Source organism: Chanodichthys erythropterus, chromosome 22, assembly GCF_024489055.1.
Source record: "Chanodichthys erythropterus isolate Z2021 chromosome 22, ASM2448905v1, whole genome shotgun sequence".
NCBI classification, from domain to species: Eukaryota; Metazoa; Chordata; class Actinopteri; order Cypriniformes; family Xenocyprididae; genus Chanodichthys; species Chanodichthys erythropterus.
In genome coordinates, this window is record NC_090242.1 from 32880527 (window position 1) to 32900152 (window position 19626).

The 19626-nt window shown below is 34.2% G+C and overlaps 1 protein-coding gene across 3 annotated transcripts; it reads left to right on the forward strand.

Annotated features, from left to right (window-relative positions):
• The first annotated feature begins 201 nt into the window (after positions 1–201).
• On the forward strand, positions 202–19461 carry st6galnac6 (ST6 (alpha-N-acetyl-neuraminyl-2,3-beta-galactosyl-1,3)-N-acetylgalactosaminide alpha-2,6-sialyltransferase 6). 3 transcript variants are annotated; one of them, XM_067375953.1, is made up of 7 exons: positions 202–306; positions 881–936; positions 13089–13286; positions 14709–15118; positions 16894–17001; positions 17112–17185; positions 17385–17590. In XM_067375953.1, the coding sequence occupies exons 2-7, from the start codon at positions 919–921 to the stop codon at positions 17450–17452; spliced, it is 876 nt and encodes a 291-aa protein (XP_067232054.1). In that variant the 5' UTR covers positions 202–306; positions 881–918; the 3' UTR covers positions 17453–17590. The 3 variants fall into 3 exon arrangements, with proteins under 3 accessions (XP_067232054.1, XP_067232052.1, XP_067232053.1); XM_067375951.1 differs by lacking the exon at positions 17112–17185 and having other exon boundaries at positions 17385–19461; XM_067375952.1 differs by lacking the exons at positions 202–306; positions 17112–17185 and adding an exon at positions 455–538 and having other exon boundaries at positions 17385–19461.
• The last annotated feature ends 165 nt before the right edge of the window (positions 19462–19626 follow it).

Sequence of the window (19626 nt, forward strand, 5' to 3'; positions counted from 1 at the left end):
AATAAAATGACCCGTCACGTCATTGATCCTATTATAAATAGAATATATTTCTCACATAATATGGGAATACACAGTAGAAAACGCATTTACGCGCCTGTTTCTCATCTGTTTCAGTCTATGGTTTCACACAAGAGCATTTTCATTGGTCGATTTGATGCTGACGTTTGAGGGTTCTGGCTCGGGTGTGCGGCGCATGCGCACATGCTCCTTCGGCGGAGATGAGTCTGAGCCAGCGGTAGGAATGATAATGATGATGATGATGCTGCGCGGATACAACAACATCCAGAATAAACCCCTGACGCATCGGTAAGAATCGCGTTCAAACATCATGATTGATTCTCTGTAAGCGCACAGGTGTGTCGAGCCGTGAATCGGTTTACTCTGCAGATCAGACGCTTTATCCTGGTGGTCAAATCAGATTATACAGGGGCTCGTGCGGTGGAAACACACGGCTTTCATCAATGCATCATCTTGATAATAATACTGTAGTGTTTATTTCTGCTAAATTGTTATTACGGGTTTATAGAGGACCTTGGAGGTATGACATATTTTAAAATATTATTGCATAATAATATTCAGACCAAAATTAGATTTTTGCTCTTATTCTATTATAGTCTTATGCATATTTAAATTAACAGTTAATGTAATTTAATGAGTGAGTCTCCTGTCAGATTAAATCATCATGGCTTGTGTCTTTCTCTGTTTGTATTATGGGATGAAAATACCTCTGCATTAGCAGTGCATGTTATTTCTATACATACTTTTGAATTGAATTGGCATTTGTTTACACACAGGCTTGGTGGTGTATAACATGTCAGGGCACAGAAAACTGATTTTTATGATTTCACGTTTCTCTCTCTCTCTCTCTCTCTCTCTCTAGGCATGATAACTGAAACCTAATAGAAGGGAAACAGGAGAATGAGGCCTGTAGATAAAGTGAGTAGAAAAACCCTTAAAAGTTTAGAGATATAGTGATTTTAGTGAGGGGAAGGGAATACTGGTTAATTGCATTGTCAAGAGAAAACAATTTGATAAAGATTTAAATCATGAGGAAAGATATAACAAAAAAGCAGAAAATTGTTGATCTTGGAAAATCTATAGCTGCCTTGAAGTTTACATAAGGTGATATACTGTAATCACACACACACACATGCTGTGCACTCAATACCACATCCGGTGAAGATGACATACTTTGCATTATTTGGGGACAGGACAGGAAATAAATGTCTAGCAAGGTAAAAATCAGATAAAACGTGCAATAAAAAATGTGTGTATTGCTAAAGCCATTGATGCAAACGTGATTTAAATGCATTGATGCAAGTAAATAAGGTGATAGACGCAAGTAACATAGCAATCAATGCATGCAGGTGATGTGTTAACGCAAGTACACCGTAAAAAAGAATTGTTGGTTTAACTTAAGTTAACTTGCCTTAAAATTTTGAGTTCATTGGAATTAAAAATGAAGGCGATCAGCAGAAACTCAAAATATTATGTTATCTGAACCACATTGATTAAGTTGATTTGACATAAGAAAAAAAGTTTTGACAAATACACACTCTAAAAACTAATTCAGGGGACCTTTAGTCATTACTTAAATATATATATTGTTGTGAAATAAAAAAATCAAGTTCTGAAATGCTGTTAGACTTTTTCCTTGTAATTGTTATTTTATTGAGCTTGGATGACACACAAATTATGCCTATTGATTCAATATACTATCATGACTGTTTTAGTTAATCAAAAATGTATTTAATTTTAAGTTCTGTTAATGTAAAATACAATCTGATGACGTGTAAACGTGTTTCATTGTTTTGAGTTGTATGAACACTTCTTTTAATTTAGATGAACTTAAGTGAAACTGGGCTGGGATTTATATTTCCCATCATGCTTTGCCCATGGCACTTGAAAGGGAGAGTAAATGCTAAAATTAAGTGTTATATAATGTTTTTTTGCACAAGATTAATGGTAAGGGAGATTTCGCAGTAATTAGTGTTTTGTTATGCTAATTTAGAAGAGTTTCTGTTAATGTGGGAGATTTACCATCATGGTGACAAGCGGTGCTTGGTAAAATGCGTTTTATTGTGTCCAAAAAGCGTCTTCACCTTACTTAAAACATTATGTTGGATCAACTTAAATAGTTGCATTCATGTTGACAATTTTTAAGGTCATGTTACTTAGAAATGTGTTTTTATTGTGGCAAAAAAACGTCTTCCCCTTACTTAAAACATTATGTTGGATCAACTCAAAATATTGCTTTGAATTAATGTAATTCTCCCAATTGGCTTAAGTTAAAAATTCTATTGAAAAATGTTAACATATTTTTTTTTGTTGAACCAATGTTTTATTTTTTAGAGTGCAGTGTAGAAGCAACATGTGCGTAAATGAAGAGTGTTGTTGCAAACGCAAAACTAACTCTTACTGCATAAGAGACAAACTCGTTCAAAATTGTTTTTTTTGTTGTTTTTTTGCAAGAAAGGTCAGACAGTCATTCAGAAACACAAGCTTGAAAGCTTCCCCTCACTTTTACATCTCTAACCACCAAGGCTGACGCCTCTGTCCTTTTACCATATCAGGAACATGTTTACCACTTCAGTGTTTTCCACTTGTCACCCAAAGAATGCATACTTATGCACTTCTGACAAAAACAAAATCATGTAACCATAAGCATATAAGTAGAATCATATGGAAATTATTCAGAAACTCAAAATTTCTTCCACAAGAGATAATGTGCGTCAAAAGTGAATATAAAAACTGGGGCTCTTAGAGCTCTCTTTTGGAGCTTACAAGCAGAGAACATATACTGAGTAGAGAAGGGGGTACGCTTTGTAGGAACCGTGGATGAAACAGACAAATCCCACTAAACATTGGACGTCGGATAGATGTGCAGATCATGTCTATTTGACGTCCAAACTAGGTCCACTATTTGGACGTCCAACCATGACCCAACTTGGACATTCAACATTTGACCTTGAACTGGGTCATTTTTTTGGACGTCTATAACTGGTGCAGGAAATTTACATGATTAATATGTAATATTTGTTTTATAGGGCCTATCAACATGATTAATACATGAAGAGTTCAGATGCAAAAGCCTCTCAGGGTGCGTTCACACTTGTCATGTTTGGTTCGATTAAAACGAACCCTGGTGCGATTGCTCGGTTAGTGCGGTTCATTTGAACATATGTGAACGCTGCCATCCGAACCCTGGTGCGCACCAAACAAGCGGACCGAGACCACTGAAAAGATGGGTCTCGCTCCGCTTCCGAACGAACTCTGGTGCGGTTCGAAATATATATGATCACAACACGGAGCAAAGACATGTAACCGAATCAAAAACAGAAAGACGAGAACCTAAAATGGACAGAATCCGTTTTTTCTCGTCATAGTCGCGAGTTTGCCCATGACAGGCATCAGACGCGCGTCTCCACACAGCAGATCGTTTGTGTGTGTGATGGATGGATTCTCGCCGGTGTTTTGACTACTTTACTCATGTTATAAGCTCTTCACGAGTTCCCAGCTGGCCAAAATACCATCACATGCAGGCTACGCACCGTTACGCACACACAACGAACGCATTTACCTCAGAAAACAGCACTGTTTGGGATTTTTGTTAAGTTCCATCTCAAAATAGGCAATACGTCATAAAATCCGACCAATCACGTTGTGAATGTATCCCTATGCCTGAAGGTTAGGTATCTTCTGGTTCGGTGAAAAAATTGCCAATCTGAACGCTAACCGGACCAGGACTAAATGTTTTTTTTTCTTTTTTGGTCCGGACCAAATTAACCAAACGAACCGAACTACAAGTGTGAACGCACCCTAAGTGCCATCTGAAATTTTCTTCTAGAATGATCATTTTTATCAAGCTTGTATATTTAAGTTCAATAATTTCACTTAAATGGCAATGCAAATTAAGTGAAAGTACTTAACTAAACAAGCTTTATAAAAATGATCATTCTAGAAGAATTTCAGATCTGAACTCTTCACACACAGATTATTTAGAAACAAACACGATTTATTATGTAAATGCCTATTTATTTATTCAGGCCATGTTTTTTTTTTTTTTTTTTTTACATTTTCCTGTTTTTCTTTAACTGGTTTATTTAAAGTAGCCTAATCAAGTTATTTCTTTATGCATACATGTATTTTTGCATGTATCTGTTTATTTATTTGGAAATGCAATTTCTGGGAAATTATAGTTCAGAAAATAATTTCATGGTAGCATATATTAGGCCTATCCTCCTTATTTCTAATTTAAAAAGAACCAACAGCAGCTAAAGGACAGGCGAGGGCTTCGGACTTCAACCAAAGAGACAAAAACCAGTCAACATCACTCTGATTGGTCGAGGCAGCACATCATCATAACCCAACCAGTAAACGCCACTCTGATTGGCCGAGGCAACACAACAGGCATTTCGCGCGAATGCAAAATGACGGCACAGCTTTTCAGCCTGCATCGCTGGCATCGCTGCATTTATTTTTGAATAAAAATGAAAATGGTGATATTAAATTGTGATTTATTTGTATTTGTATAAGTGTAGTGTTGTATGTAGTCCCGTGTTTCCAGAGGGTGGAAGACATGTTTTCTATGCCAGTTAATTTTCCTCAAGCTTTGTTTGGCTCAACAGCTAGTTTCAACAGGAAGAGAGATGCATACAAAGATGTAATGCATTTCCTGTTGAAACTAGAAGTTGAGCCAAACAAAGCTACAGGAAAATTAACTGGCATAGAAAACATGTCCTCCACCCTCTGGAAACATGGGACCACAGTTAAACGACGTCCAAAATAAGTCTAAATTTGATGTTGAGAAGACGTCCGCAAACGACCTCATTTGGACTATAAATAGCCCTTACACGGAGGTCCCACGGACGTTAACATTAGACGTGAGGAAGACATCGAAAAACGCGTTACAAAACAACCCCTTCAATGGACCGAATTTGGACGTCCAAAAATGACATGAAAAAGACGTCACTCCGACGTCACATTGCGCAGCGGGATGAATCATTCAGATGATTCTTTCAAAACATAATTCCAGAAACCCAAGCTCAGAGAACCTAATTTTCGGCTCCAGTCTGTCTACAGAATAACCCTTTTATGGCACCCATGCTTCCTGACTGAAGGAGAGATGACAAACTTAAGCTATTTGTAGCAACCAAAGGGTCACCAGAAGATAAAGAGTGTTTGATCTCCAGATCAAAAGAGAAAGAAACAATGCAGGCCTCTGAGTGACCTAACTTTACAGAAAAAACAACAAAAACAAAGTTTCCACAACTAAAACTGCATGGAATTGTTCCAAACTATTTGAAATGGACTTATCAAACATCTTTCAACTGCATCAATTTTATATTGTGTCCACACATACTACCTGTAACCAGTTATGCTTTCCCAGGTAAAAAAAAAAAGTACACTTCTATAATGTACTTCAAGTGCTCTATTTGCACGCACTAATTTTGTACTTAATATACTAAAAATTCTTCTTTAGTACTTCTTAAGATCATCTTAAGAGCATCTAAGTGTACTCAACTGTGCTATTTTGAGACAGCATGAAATATGAACTAAAATGTGCTTCTAATATACTATCTCTATATTTAACAAATGTATTTAGATATCACTTATAGTACATTTGAACCCATAGTGTACTACAAGTGGTAACTAAATATATTTTTTTAAATAGAGATAGTATATTAAAATCACATTTTAGTTCATATTTCATGCTGCCTCAAAATAGCACAGTTGAGTACAATTAGATGTTCTTAAGATGATCTTAAGAAGTACTAAAGGAGAATTTGTAGTATATTAAGTACAAAATTAGTACGTGCAAATAGAGCACTTTAAAGTGTTAGTTCACCCAAAAATGTCATTAATGACTCACTCTCATGTCGTTCCAAACCCTTAAGACCTCCGTTCATCTTCGGAACACAAATGAAGATATTTTAGATTTAGTCCGAGAGCTTTCTGTCCCTCCATTGAAAATGTATGTACGGTATACTATCCATGTCCAGAAAGGTAATAAAAATGCTGAATAAAGTCGTAGTTTTTGTTATTTTTGGACCAAAATGTATTTTCGATGCTTCAACAAATTCTGACTAACCCACTGATGTCACATGGACTACTTTGATGATGTTTTTATTACCTTTCTGGACATGGACAGTATACCGTACATACATTTTCAATGGAGGGACAGAAAGCTCTCGGACTGAATCTAAAATATCTTAAACTGTGTTCCGAAGATGAACGGAGGTCTTACGGGTTTGGAACGACATGAGGGTGAGTCATTAATGACATCATTTTCATTTTTGGGTGAACTAACCCTTTAAGTACATTATTGAAATGTACTTTTTTTCCACCTTAGAATACCCACAATTCATGTAAATGTGATAACTTTTGAATGGTTGAATGAAAGTATTTCATGTTTGGAATGCATTTAAATCTGTAATTTATGTCTAAATTATGGCTTGAATGAAATCTGTGTAAAATGTATCATATTCCATTTAATAGAAATTGTCTAAATGGTATTCTCTGCCGAAGCCAGCAATTCCAGGGACCGGAGATAACACTTATTTTATGATTGAGGGCAGAGAAAAGCAACCTTTTGAAACAAGACGATATCTGTTTGACTATCGCTAAGAAAATACTCAATTTTTACTTAGTGTACATAGCATGTAATTGCTATTTAAACATCGTGCAAATAGCCGCTGCGGAAATTAATACAGATGCTGCTTTTTTTTTTTTTTTTTTCTGGACTTGGTTAAATATCCACATTCTTCATTTCTTCATTCTTTCGTTTGCAGGGAAGAGAAAATATTTTATCCCATTGCATGATCATCTGGTGTTTTCACTTAAGTTTTGTAGAATTCCATTGACAATGTTGATCTGGTTAATGTCTTTTTAAATATTCACTTTCCCTTATGGCCAAGGAGGAGAATTGGTGGCTCACATTCAGCTGACAGACACGATACACTGTATTTTTTGCATTTATTTCAACATTTAACTGATGCAATTAGGAGATCCAAGGTCAGATGATTAAATTGATTTTTATTGCTTGTCAAAATATAATCAGAAAATAAATGATAAATTAATTTGGAATTATAAAAATGTAAATTTAATAAATGAAATTGATCATGACAGAATAATACAAAAGAGTTATCAATCACCTTCCAATATCTCTGAAAAAGTCCAAAATACAAGTATTATCAAAGAAAATGTTAGTAAGATCTAAATATAATCTTAATCAAAAATCTAAGTATAATCTATAAGTCTGAGTGAAATGATCTTGCTTATGAAGAATAAAGTTTGACGAGATCTCGTTGGTGCAAAGAGCAAGACTTCTCGTGACTGAGAAGATGTCAAAACGAGACTAAGACATACAAGAGAAAAGACACCTTCTTATACCTTAAAGCTAGTAACCAACACCAGTAAACCACTGTTAAAGAGCTATTAAAGCGAATCAGAAATAATACACTTGTATGAGTGACAGCATTTTGCAGGTCCAAAGTAGAGTCTGACAGTGTTACTAGACATGAGATTGACAAATAAGGTATTGGTTCCCCTTTTCGTGGAAATCAGATACATCTGTGAAAACAAAGACCTATAATGTTTACTTTTTGACCCATGCACACATCTACTTCTGGCCTTTTAAAAATATATGTACTTTATCACCCTTGTATTTACATATGCCAATGGAAACTTAAGACACTGTGTGCATATGCAGCTGCAGCAGACTTAGAAAAACACACTGTAACCCTTAAAAGGCTTTTCATGAAAGAAACAGTGTACATTTGCTATAAAATCATAAAAACATAAAACAATAAATGATTAAAATATAACTGATTAAATGATTGATTATAATCAAGAAAAACATTGCATTTTCAATCTGATATGATTTCTATAAAAATATAATTAAGAAGTTAAAGGTGCAATATGTAAAATTTCTGCAGTAAAATATCCCAAAACCACTAGGCCAGTGTTATATATTTTGTTCACTTGAGTACTTACAATATCTCAAATGTTTACTTCTATTTGTAAATTGTGAGAAAATTGCAATTTTAACCAAGGCTCCGGGACATGTGAGGAGTCGCCTGTTAATTGCGTCATGCCCGCATTACCCTCAGTTTCTGGTTTTATTTTGTAGAAACCATGGAAACACCAAAGACGCTTTAATATTTACATGTTTTAAAAGACAAGGGAACAACTGTTTTGATATATTTATAGACAGAAAGCTAATTGTTATATAGCTCAACACGTTTAGTCTTATTGTTTAAATCTTTTTTTTTTTATTTTTTTTTTAACCATGCCTCAGAGAAAAACACTATTTTGTAGCAAACATAGCATAATCAGATGCAGCTTTACTTTTAGTAACATTAATGCGGCATTTTCTCCATCATACAGTAAAATTAATTGCCATTTATCAGCACAAGCCATCCAGCATTTAATATGGATTTAGCTTAATGCATTAGCTAAAATTAATAGCTAAAATCGATCTAGCTTAATGCATTGTGCAACAGTGTTTCACAGCAGCCACAGAGCGAACTCTCAGAGTAATGTTATGACATCATTTTTAACACACTCAAATGTATCTAATATGATAAACTGTGCTGCTTTACCCCTCATACCAATTAAGCGACACTCTGATGCTTTTTGGTTAACAGCCACTAGGTGGCGCTTCAGTAGCACGGCAGCCATTTTGAGGTGAAAATGCCAACTGGACAGTAGAATCAAACACATCTTAAGCACCCAAAATCGGCGAATCTCACAGCCAAATCAGAAGCTAGCTCAATGACACAAAATTGCATTAAACCGTCCAGTTTTTTCCCTGAACACTGATGTGAGTTCCTATTGCAATTCTCGATTCAGACCTACAATGGTGACATTTTTCACAATCACAACAACAAAATACTGCCCTGAACTCATTTGCAGAAAGGAAGCACGATATAAACAAACCAGACTGGAACTCAACCAAAAGACTACTGAATAACACAAGACGCGTCACTCGTATTGTTTGGAATGGGAAAAAGTGCAACAGGCAATATGGTGAAATAAGTCCCGCCTTCTAAATAAAAGCCAATCGCTGATTGGTAAAGTCATCGCATCACTGCAGCGGCCGTCAGAGACAGTCAGAGATAGGAGCTGAACTTGAATGCCCGAGAGGCATTTCAAAGATGGCTGCCGAGTAGGCATGTGACGGTAACAAATTTTCATGTTGCGATAATTGCTTAAGCTTTTATCACGATATTGAAATAAGTTGCAAAAAAAGCGTTCTCATAGTATAACAGGTTTAAGAACTCTTTTTCTTATTACAAAAAGAACTCTGAACATTTAAATACAATAACGCAGTACACAAAAAATGATAAAGTAAAATGTTTCAAACAGATTAAAGTCCAAAAGAATTATAAAGAACAACAGGTAACACTATATAAGGTCTCGTTATTTAACGTTAGTTAATGCATTAACCAGGATTAAGAATGAGCAATAGCTACATTTGTTACAGAAGGTATTTTTTATTGTTGTTAATATTAGTTAAAAATTATAACTGATCATTGTTAGTTTTAGGTCCATTAAGTAATAATTACAACTTTTGATTTTAGTAATGTTAATAAACATTAACTAGAAATTAACATTAACTAAGATTAATAAATGCTATAATAAAAAGTATTTTTCATTGTCAGTTTGGTAATAATAAATTAACATGTTAACTAACGAAGCCTTAAGTCATCAAGTGTTACTGAACAATAACAAATTTTATTTATTTAATAATCAGAACATTAGCATGTTGTTGTCCAGATTAAAATATAAAAATGTTTAAGTTTGAAAATAAATAACCTATTAAGTCTTTAAGTATTAAGTATTTGGTGCTGTGATGAAAAACATTGCGAATACAAAAAACAAAAACAAAAAAAAGAATGGCTGTTTGAAGCATTTTAAATACTGTTCAGTAGTACCGCAGCTTTGTTAACGGGGTTTCCGGGGTAACCGCTGCACTTCTGCTGTTCCATCAGCGCCCTCTGCTGTCAGAGAGTGAACGTGCACTTTCATTCAGCGCATCTTCACTCGTTCTGCCATGTGCTTTTCATGCACGTTGGGTTTGTTTACATAGTGTGCGTGTCTCTTTGACGCCACATACAGCGGTGTTGTGGATTTTATACGGCTGATAGGTAAAGTATTCTTAAAATGTAATATAAAAATTTTAATAATTCGTAATAAATAATTATGCACTGTATTTTGAGGTGCCCACAGTAACAATATTGTGTATATTCATTATTGTGATATATCTTATTACCGAATATCAGCATAAGTCTACCGCCGAGTGAAATGACTTGTCTTAAAGGAATTTCGTGCATCATCAGAACCGCTTTATTGCAAAGTCGCAAGCAGAGCGGGCCGAGGGAGTGCATAAGCAGGGCGAAGAGCCAGCTGTGGTGCACTGAAGAGAAGTGGCTCATTGTGACCAAGATCAGGGCTCTCGAGTTTCATCAACAGTTTGGAGTGAGATTACATCTGTTAGGGAAGGAGCCACTCAAATATTTGCAGCAGCGGCCCCTCGGCCCAATTCTCTCAAGCTTTTGCTAGCAGAAGTGATTTCGTTCAGGAACCATAAAACCAGAATGCTAAAAAAATGAAAGGGTTGGGTGTGGATTTGGGGTCACAGGACATGCTCCCTCATGAGATTCATTTGTGCGCAAAATGGTCTTTTGTGGTTTCATCCACATGCAAAGTTGGTTAAAGGGATAGTTCACCCAAAAATGAAAATTTGATGTTTATCTGCTTACCCCCAGTGCATCCAAGATGTAGGTTACTTTTTTTCTTCAGTCGAACGCAAATTATGATTTTTAACTGCAACCGCTGCCGTCTGTCAGTCAAATAATAGCAGTAGATGGGAACTTCAACTATAACAGTAAATAAAACTTGCTTAGACAAATCAAAATTAAAACCTGCGGCTCGTGACGACACATTAATGTCCTAAGACACGAAACGATCGGTTTTTACCTCTAATACACCACTATGTCCAACTTCATTCAGCTTCCTGTTAGTGAGGTCAAAAAACGCGTTCTGAAGACGGAAGTGATGTCTCGCCCATATACTTCAATGAGCGCCAGACATCACTTCCGTTGTCAGAGCGCGATCAGACCTCACTAGCCGGAAGCTGAACGAAGTTGGACATAGTGGTGTATTAGAGGTAAAAAATTATATAAATACTGTTCGGTTTCTCGCACAAACCGATCGTTTCGTGTCTTAGGACATCAATGTGTCGTCACGAGCCGCAGGGTTTCATTTGGATTTGTCTATGGAAGTTTTTTCGACTCTTATTGTTCAAGTTCCCAATCACTGCTATTATTTGACTGACAGACGGCAGCGGTTGCAGTTAAAAATCATAATTTGCGTTCGACTGAAGAAAAGAAGTCCTCTACATCTTGGATGCACTGGGGGTAAGCAGATAAACATCAAATTTTCATTTTTGGGTGAGCTATCCCTTTAATAACATAACTGCTTCTATTATAGCATCTAAAATCTTATCAATTTGACAGAATTTTACTTAAAGAATATTACATAAACTGTTAAACTTATATTGAAAATGTTAATTTTCTGTCATCTGCTAGGTTTTTCCCTAATATCTGTCATTATTAGCAGAACACATTTTACACAATTGTTTAGTCAATAATTCAAGAAGGTTCAGACTTTAAAGCTCTAGGGCCCTATTTCAACGATTTAAACACAAAGTGTAAAGCGCACGGCGCAGGTGCACTCAGAGCGTGTCCAAATCCACTTTTGCTATTTTAACGACGGAAAAGCGGTCCGTGTACCGGGCCGCATTTTTTAAATGGGTTGTCCCTATTCTCTTGATGAGTAATGGGCGTAACGTTCAATAAACCAATCAGAGTGTCATCTCCCATTCCCTTTAAGAGCGAAATGCACTCGCGCCATGGCGGATTGCTATTTACATGGCGGAATTTGTTGGCAGAAAAGCTGAACACTTTTCAAGCGAAGAAACCGATCTGCTCGTGCACGAAGCAAATGCAGGCTTGCAAACAGCTCCGCGTGATCAGTCAGTTAATATATATGTGTGTTTATTGGCAAGATTGTTCAATTAATTAGCCAGTTTCGTTCATCATTATAAGTAGGCTGATAGGCTGAATTGAAAATAGGTAGCCTAATTCTAATACACGCAATGACTATTCATAATTACATTTTTATATTTATGTAGCCTACACAATAATATTCTTTTACACTGTAATCCTTTTGTTTTTAATATTTGGCATGTTTGTGTGATGCGCATCCCTGTGTGTAATAAGCAAAGTCAACGCGCACTGTGGACGCGCCCAGAGGCGCAGTTTCTACCAACGCGCTCTAACAAAAAAATATTGCGCCATTGACTTTAGACCAGGTTTGAGTTGGTCTATGGCGCAGTCTATTTTTAGCTCCTTAAAATAGCAATGCGCCAGCAATGCGCTTGAACACACCTCTCTTAGACCAGCACGCCCATGGGCGCACTAACTGGCGCAAATGCATTTACTAATTTAAGGACGTGGCGCTGAACGGGAAAACGCAAACGGTGCCGAACGCAAACTAGCAAACATACTTGCGCTGCGCCTTGCGTCGCATTGCGCCGGGTGTATTATAGGGCCCATTATCTTGATTCTAACCTGTACTTGGCCTTATGAAAATTGTCTTGTAATATATTTATAGCATTTGTTACAATAAGGATATAATTACAGGTAATAGCAGCATACACACATAAAAACTATAGCCACAACATGCAACATTTGTAATATAAATTTATAATCAAAATTTATGTTGGTGCAGGATGATGTTTTCTCAGCGCCGCGATAGGAACAGCTTGCACAAATCTTATCAAGGTGTGGCGTGTGAGCGTGTGAACTGGCTGAAATGCATGTCTCACAGTGAATGCGTGAGACTTGAGAGTCCCGCAAGATAGTGTTAGGTGGTCGTGGTAGAAACCACTCAGGGTGACGTGAAGTCATTATGAAACATTTAATGGTATAGTTGGAGTTCAAAGAACTTTACATGCATACATAAACATATGGATAATTCTATAATAATGTCGAGTTTGTATGTGTCTGTGTTTTATTCAGCAATGGCAGCAGGGGCAGCGGATGGTGATTTATGGGACGATCTTCCTCATCATGACCCTCCTCATCCTCTACAGCTCGAACAGCTCAGCTGATATTTACAGCTCCTTTAAAGTCAGTGAGTTTCATCACACGGTCAAAAACACCAACCTCAAGAAATGGGCTGGGAAGGAGGGATATCTTCCTGTTTACGGCAACAAGGTGTGAAATTCCTGTTTATGTGGCATAAAATTGTGTTTTTCAGGCTAAAATATATGTACGCTGAAAAAGAAATTGGTGTAGCAAGAATTTTCATTCAGAAATTGCTAGAAAATTGAGAAACAGCAAGTTACATTGTATTTATGAAGTAGAAGAACTGAAATCATAAAAAAAATTAAATCTTCAAGTGCCAAAATATGCTGCGAAAAGATAAGAAAATACATTTCTAATCTTAAAATAAATTTGGGTGAACACAAATATATATATTTTATATTAAATACATAAAATATATTTTGGACAATATAAATATATTTACATTGAAAATATATATATAAAAAAAACGCCAAAAATATGTAAGTAAATTAAAGCAAGTAAACTAATTAAAACATTTTATATAAATATATTTTAACAGCTTTATTAACATTTTTGTATATTTTGAAATATATATATATTTTTGTTGGATGGACTTTTTGTAGCATTTTTGTATATATCTTAAGATACATTTTGGATGAATGAAAAATGTATTTTTGTTTTCAAATATTTTAGACAATATAAATATTTACATCGAAAATATATGAAAAATTTAAGAAAATACATGAGGGAATATAAGGGAATATAAATTTTTATATAAATATATTTGACCACCTATATTAGCATGTTTTATATTTTCTAATGTTAAAATACAATGAATATATATATATATATATATATATATATATATATATATATATATATATATATATATATATATATATGTATAAAATATGTCAAAGATATAAGATATCAAAAATATCAAAAATGTCTGAATTATTTTTGACTATATATTTATGTGTGTATATATATATATATATATATATACATATATATATATATATATATATATATATATATATATATATATATATATATATATATATATATATATATATATATATATATATATATATATATATATATATATATATATATATATATGCAGTCAAACCAAAATGTATTCATATATATATATATATATATATATATATATATATATATATTTGCTGGATGGAATTTTAATTGCATTTTTATATATTTTTAAATCTTAAAATACATTTTGGGTGAATGCAAAATGGATTTTATATATATGTAAATATACATATTGGACAATATAAATATATTTACATTGAAAATATATATATAAAAAAAACGCCAAAAATATGTAAGTAAATTTACATTGAAAATATATATAAAAATGGACAAAACATATATGGGAAAATATAAATAAGTAAACTTATCATAACACTTTTGTATAAAATATATTTTAACATCTATATCAGCATTTTATATATTTTGAAATGTATTTATTTTTTGCTGGATGAAAAAGAAATGCACTAGAATTCTTGCTGAAATAAATGAGTTGTTCAGTGTGGTGAATTGTTGTTTCAGAGCATGAACCTGCACTGCCATCAGTGTGCATTAGTGACCAGCTCTAGTCATGTGTTGGGGACTCACGGCGGAGACGAGATCGACCGTACGGAGTGCGTCATCCGCATGAACGACGCTCCGACCTCTGGGTACGCATCAGACGTGGGGAACCGGACCAGCGTGCGCGTCGTGGCTCATTCCAGCATATTCCGGGTCGTCCGCAAACCTGCAGAGTTCCTCAATCGCTCGGACATCTCCGCCATCATATTCTGGGGCCCGTCGTCAAAGATCGGACGCGACTCGAAGGGAACTCTGTACCGGCTGATCCAGAGAGTCAGTATGACCTACAGTAACCTGTCCTTCTTCGTCATCTCGCCCAGCAAAATGCAGAAGTTTGACACACTCTTTCAGAAAGAGACCGGCAGAGACAGGTGAACACCTTCACTTCCAGATGTGCACTGCACTTTAACATGCTTTTTTCAGTGTTTTAATGTAACTGTTACAGAAATTTTATATTATGTAAAATATTAAATATTATATTATCTATTTTCCATATATTTTGTTTTCAAAATTTACCACAATATTCATTTCACACTGTTAAATGGGAAGGATTTTATTTTTACATTTTCTTGTTCTCATTATATTATTTTAATATGTCTATATAGTTTTTGTTTTTAGTTTATTTAGTTTTAGTTATGTTAGTACTTCATAGACTAAACTGAGAAATGTTGCCTGAAATAAAATCATTTTTATATATATTTTATTTCAGTTGTAGTTCTTTCTATCTATCTATCTATCTATCTATCTATCTATCTATCTATCTATCTATCTATCTATCTATCTATCTATCTATCTATCTATCTATCTATCTATCTATCTATCTATATCTGTCTATCTATCTATCTATCTATCTATCTATCTATCTATCTATCTATCTATCTATCTATCTATCTATCTATCTATCTATCTATCTATCTATCTATATCTGTCTATCTATCTATCTATCTATCTATCTATATCTGTCTATCTATCTATCTATCTATCTATCTATCTATCTATCTATCTATCTATCTATCTATCTATCTATCTATCTATCTATCTATCTATCTATCTATCTATATCTGTCTATCTATCTATCTATCTATATAGTAACCACTCAGAACAACCTAGCAACCACCCAGAATACCTCAAGCAACCACATAGCAACACCTTAGCAACCACCCCAAGTACCTTAGCAACTGCATAGAAAAACCCTAGCAACCACATAAAACCCTTGCAACCACTCAGAGTAACCTAGCAACCACATAACATCAACCTAGCAACCACCTTGATTACCATGACTTACTCTATCTATCTATCAATCTATCTATCTAGCTAGCTAGCTAGCTAGCTAGCTAGCTATCTCATAGTAACCACCCAGAACAACCTAGCAACTGCATAGCAACCACCCAGAACACCATGGCAACCGCCTAGAAACCACAAAAATCACCCTGGCAACCCTGGCCGAGTACCCTAGCAGCCACCCAGAATACCTTAGAAACTGCATAGCAACACTTAGCAACCACCCAGAGTACCCTAGCAACCACATAGCAACCACCCTGAGTACCCTAGCAACCGCATAGCAACACTCTAGCAACCACCCAGAATACCTCAAGCAACCACCCCAAGTACCTTAGTACTTGCTTAGAAAAACCCTAGCAACCACATAAAACCCTTGCAACCACTCAGAGTACCCTAGCAACCACATGATATCAACCTAGCAGCCACCTTGATTACCCTGACTCACTCTATCTATCTATCTATCTATCTATCTATCTATCTATCTATCTATCTATCTATCTATCTATCTATCTATCTATCTATCTATCTATCTATCTATCTATCTATCTGTCTGTCTATCAAAACTACTAGACTAAAACTGAAACTTTCAAACTGAAAACTTTTAAAATTGCTTCAAACTTTCTGGACCGGCTTTTTCAAGCCAACTTTTTTCATCTAGTTTCAGTTGTAATGTTTCAAGTAATCTTTTTTTTTTTTTACAGTTTTAATTTAAGTTAATGATAATAACCCTGCTACATTACAACATGGTAAAAAAAAATATCTTGATTGTATAATATTCATTAAAATAATAATATCGCCCAACCCTAATTTGTTCTCTATTGCGTTGGCTGAACATTGTTTTGATTGTCGTTTCCTGTTTTCACAGAAAAAAGTCTCAGTCCTGGTTAAGCACGGGCTGGTTTACCATGGTGATTGCCATAGAGATGTGTGATAGCATCAAGGTTTATGGGATGGTGCCGCCAAACCATTGTGGGTAAGATGAAAGTTTCACTCCAGTGTTGAGTTGGGCAAGAGCAAATTTCATTGTATCATTGGGGAAAATATTTATTATAAAACGTAACGTAAAATAATTGTGTTTAACAGCAGAATCTGTGGTGAAAAAACTACATTACCCACGATGCTGTACAGAAAATTCCACCAGTCAGAGAGCCGTGAAAGTAATCAGTTACAAAAAATTTTTTTCCAAAAAAATCAAAGCTTGTAATGTGATTCACCTCATAGCTGATTGGTTTGCTTCATGGCTTATGATAAAGTGGGCAGCACTGTTGCTCTCTATAAAGGCAAAAACAATAATAAATGTTAATCTAAGAATACTAAATCAATAAAATCTATTTTCCTGAATTGTTTTTCCTCCAGGAAACGCCCTCAGCCCAAACGAATGCCCTATCACTATTACAAACCCAGAGGTCCAGACGAGTGTGTAACGTACCTGCAGAACGAGAGGGGGCGCTGGGGATCACACCATCGCTTCATCACTGAGAAACAGGTGTTCGCGCACTGGGCCAAGCAGTACAACATCAGCTACGCCCACCCAACGTGGTGAACAACACGTGAGAAAACCATCCGACACATCCAGCCTGGTGAGTTGGATCCAACATGGTGACCTTCTAATCCAAAATGGCTACCATTTCAGACGCATTGCCTGCTCAGAAACATTATCCAGTATGGCTGCTGGTTTCTCTTTGATCTGGATTAGAAACTGAGCCAAAATGGAGGCTATTCAGGGATCCAGGAACAAGGCTGGACAATCTTTGTTTTCCTTTGGAAAATGAACAGATGGAACTTTAATTGTCTTGAGCATGACATCTACCTATTACTGCCATAAAGTACACCTTCTCTTACACAGTTTTACACCCATAATCCATCATTTCTCAGAGAATGGATGCCTTTTGGAATGAGAAATGCTTTGTATCAGTTGCCAAGTGAAAGATTCAGTTACATCTTGTGGTACAATCAGCACATCTGAGTGTTAGTCATGTGAAAATATCAGAGTATACGAATGAGAATTGAAACAACTTTACAAGATTGTTTTATTTTGTAAATAAGAACTATGTAAATTATTCCAAAACAAACAAAAAATATTTTTACAAGTTTATATGGCTTTAAAATGCCCTAAACAAAACAATATTACAATAAACTATTAAAAACACTTTTTAAACAACCAAGTAAAAGGTTATTTTAAATCACATTGTTTTCAGATGGAAGGCACATTTTGTGTGTGTTTTTGGGAAGCTGTTGGAATGGAGTTGTTTATGCCTTTATTATCTAAAAACAATAAATATAGTAATGATAATAATTAAAACATCCACTACAAGGACATGTCCGGATCATTTTTCACCCCAAAATCGAAGAAAAAAAATAAGAAAATCCATTAATCGGGGGTGTACAGGATGCAGAAGCATTCATGTTTTGCATTATGATAATTTTAATGATCCAGTTCTCAATACTGAAATGTTGAAATTGATTTCAATTGTACAGTATGTGTACGTTGTATTGTCATATTTGTTGCACTGAAAGATTTAAAAAAACATTGTGTCCATATATTATGATTTTAACTAAAACTATTAAAAATCATTTTCATTCATTGAAATAAAATAAAAGTATTAAATGAGAAATGTAGATTTAAAAAAACTGAAATAAAATAAGTTAAAAATAACAAAATAATATTATTAGGGCCAAGCAATAATAAAAAAATAAAGCCATCTTGAGATTAAAGTTGTTGAATTCCGAGAAAAAAGTCGTTAAATTTCGAGAAAAAAGTCGAAATAAAATGTTGAGAATAAACTCGTTAAATTACGAGAAAAAAGTCGTTAAATTATGAGAACAAATTCGTTAAATTATGAGAAAAATGACGTTAAATTTCGAGAAAAAAGTCAAGATAAAATGTTGAGAATAAAGTCGTTAAATTACGAGAAAAAAGTTGTTAAATTATGAGAACAAATTCATTAAATTATGAGAAAAATGACGTTAAATTTCGAAAAAAAAAAGTCAAGATAAAATGTTGAGAATAAACTCATTAAATTATGAGAATAAAGTAATTAAATTACGAGAAAAAAGTTGTTAAATTACAATAACAAATTTGTTAAATTATGAGAAAAATGTAATTAAATTTCGAGAAAAAAGTCAAGATAAAATGTTGAGAATAAATTTGTTCTTGTAATTTAACGACTTTTTTCTTATAATTTAATGAGTTTATTCTCAACATTTTATCTCTACTTTTTTCTCGAAATTTTACAATATTTATCTTGAGATGGTTTCATTTTTTTATTATTGCTTGGCCCTAATCCTCTTCCGTATAAATTAAATTAAACCCAAATGATTTTTTAAAACTAAAATTGACAGTCACATAAAATTATTAAAACAAAAAATTACTAAAAATAAATTAAATTAAACCCAAATATTTTAACTAAAATTGAAAAAAGCACATAAAATTACTAAAACAAATTGATATATATTATATATATATATATATATATTATATATATATATATATATATATATTATATATATATATATATATATATATATATATATATATATATATATATATATATATATATATATATATATATATATATATATATATATATATATATAT

Bases quoted from the DNA above. Each gene is read 5' to 3' on its own strand.
- st6galnac6 (XM_067375951.1), top strand. The intron at 15,119-16,893 runs GTGAACACCTTC...CTGTTTTCACAG, and splicing joins AAAGAGACCGGCAGAGACAG to AAAAAAGTCTCAGTCCTGGT. The intron at 17,002-17,384 runs GTAAGATGAAAG...TTTTTCCTCCAG, and splicing joins GTGCCGCCAAACCATTGTGG to GAAACGCCCTCAGCCCAAAC.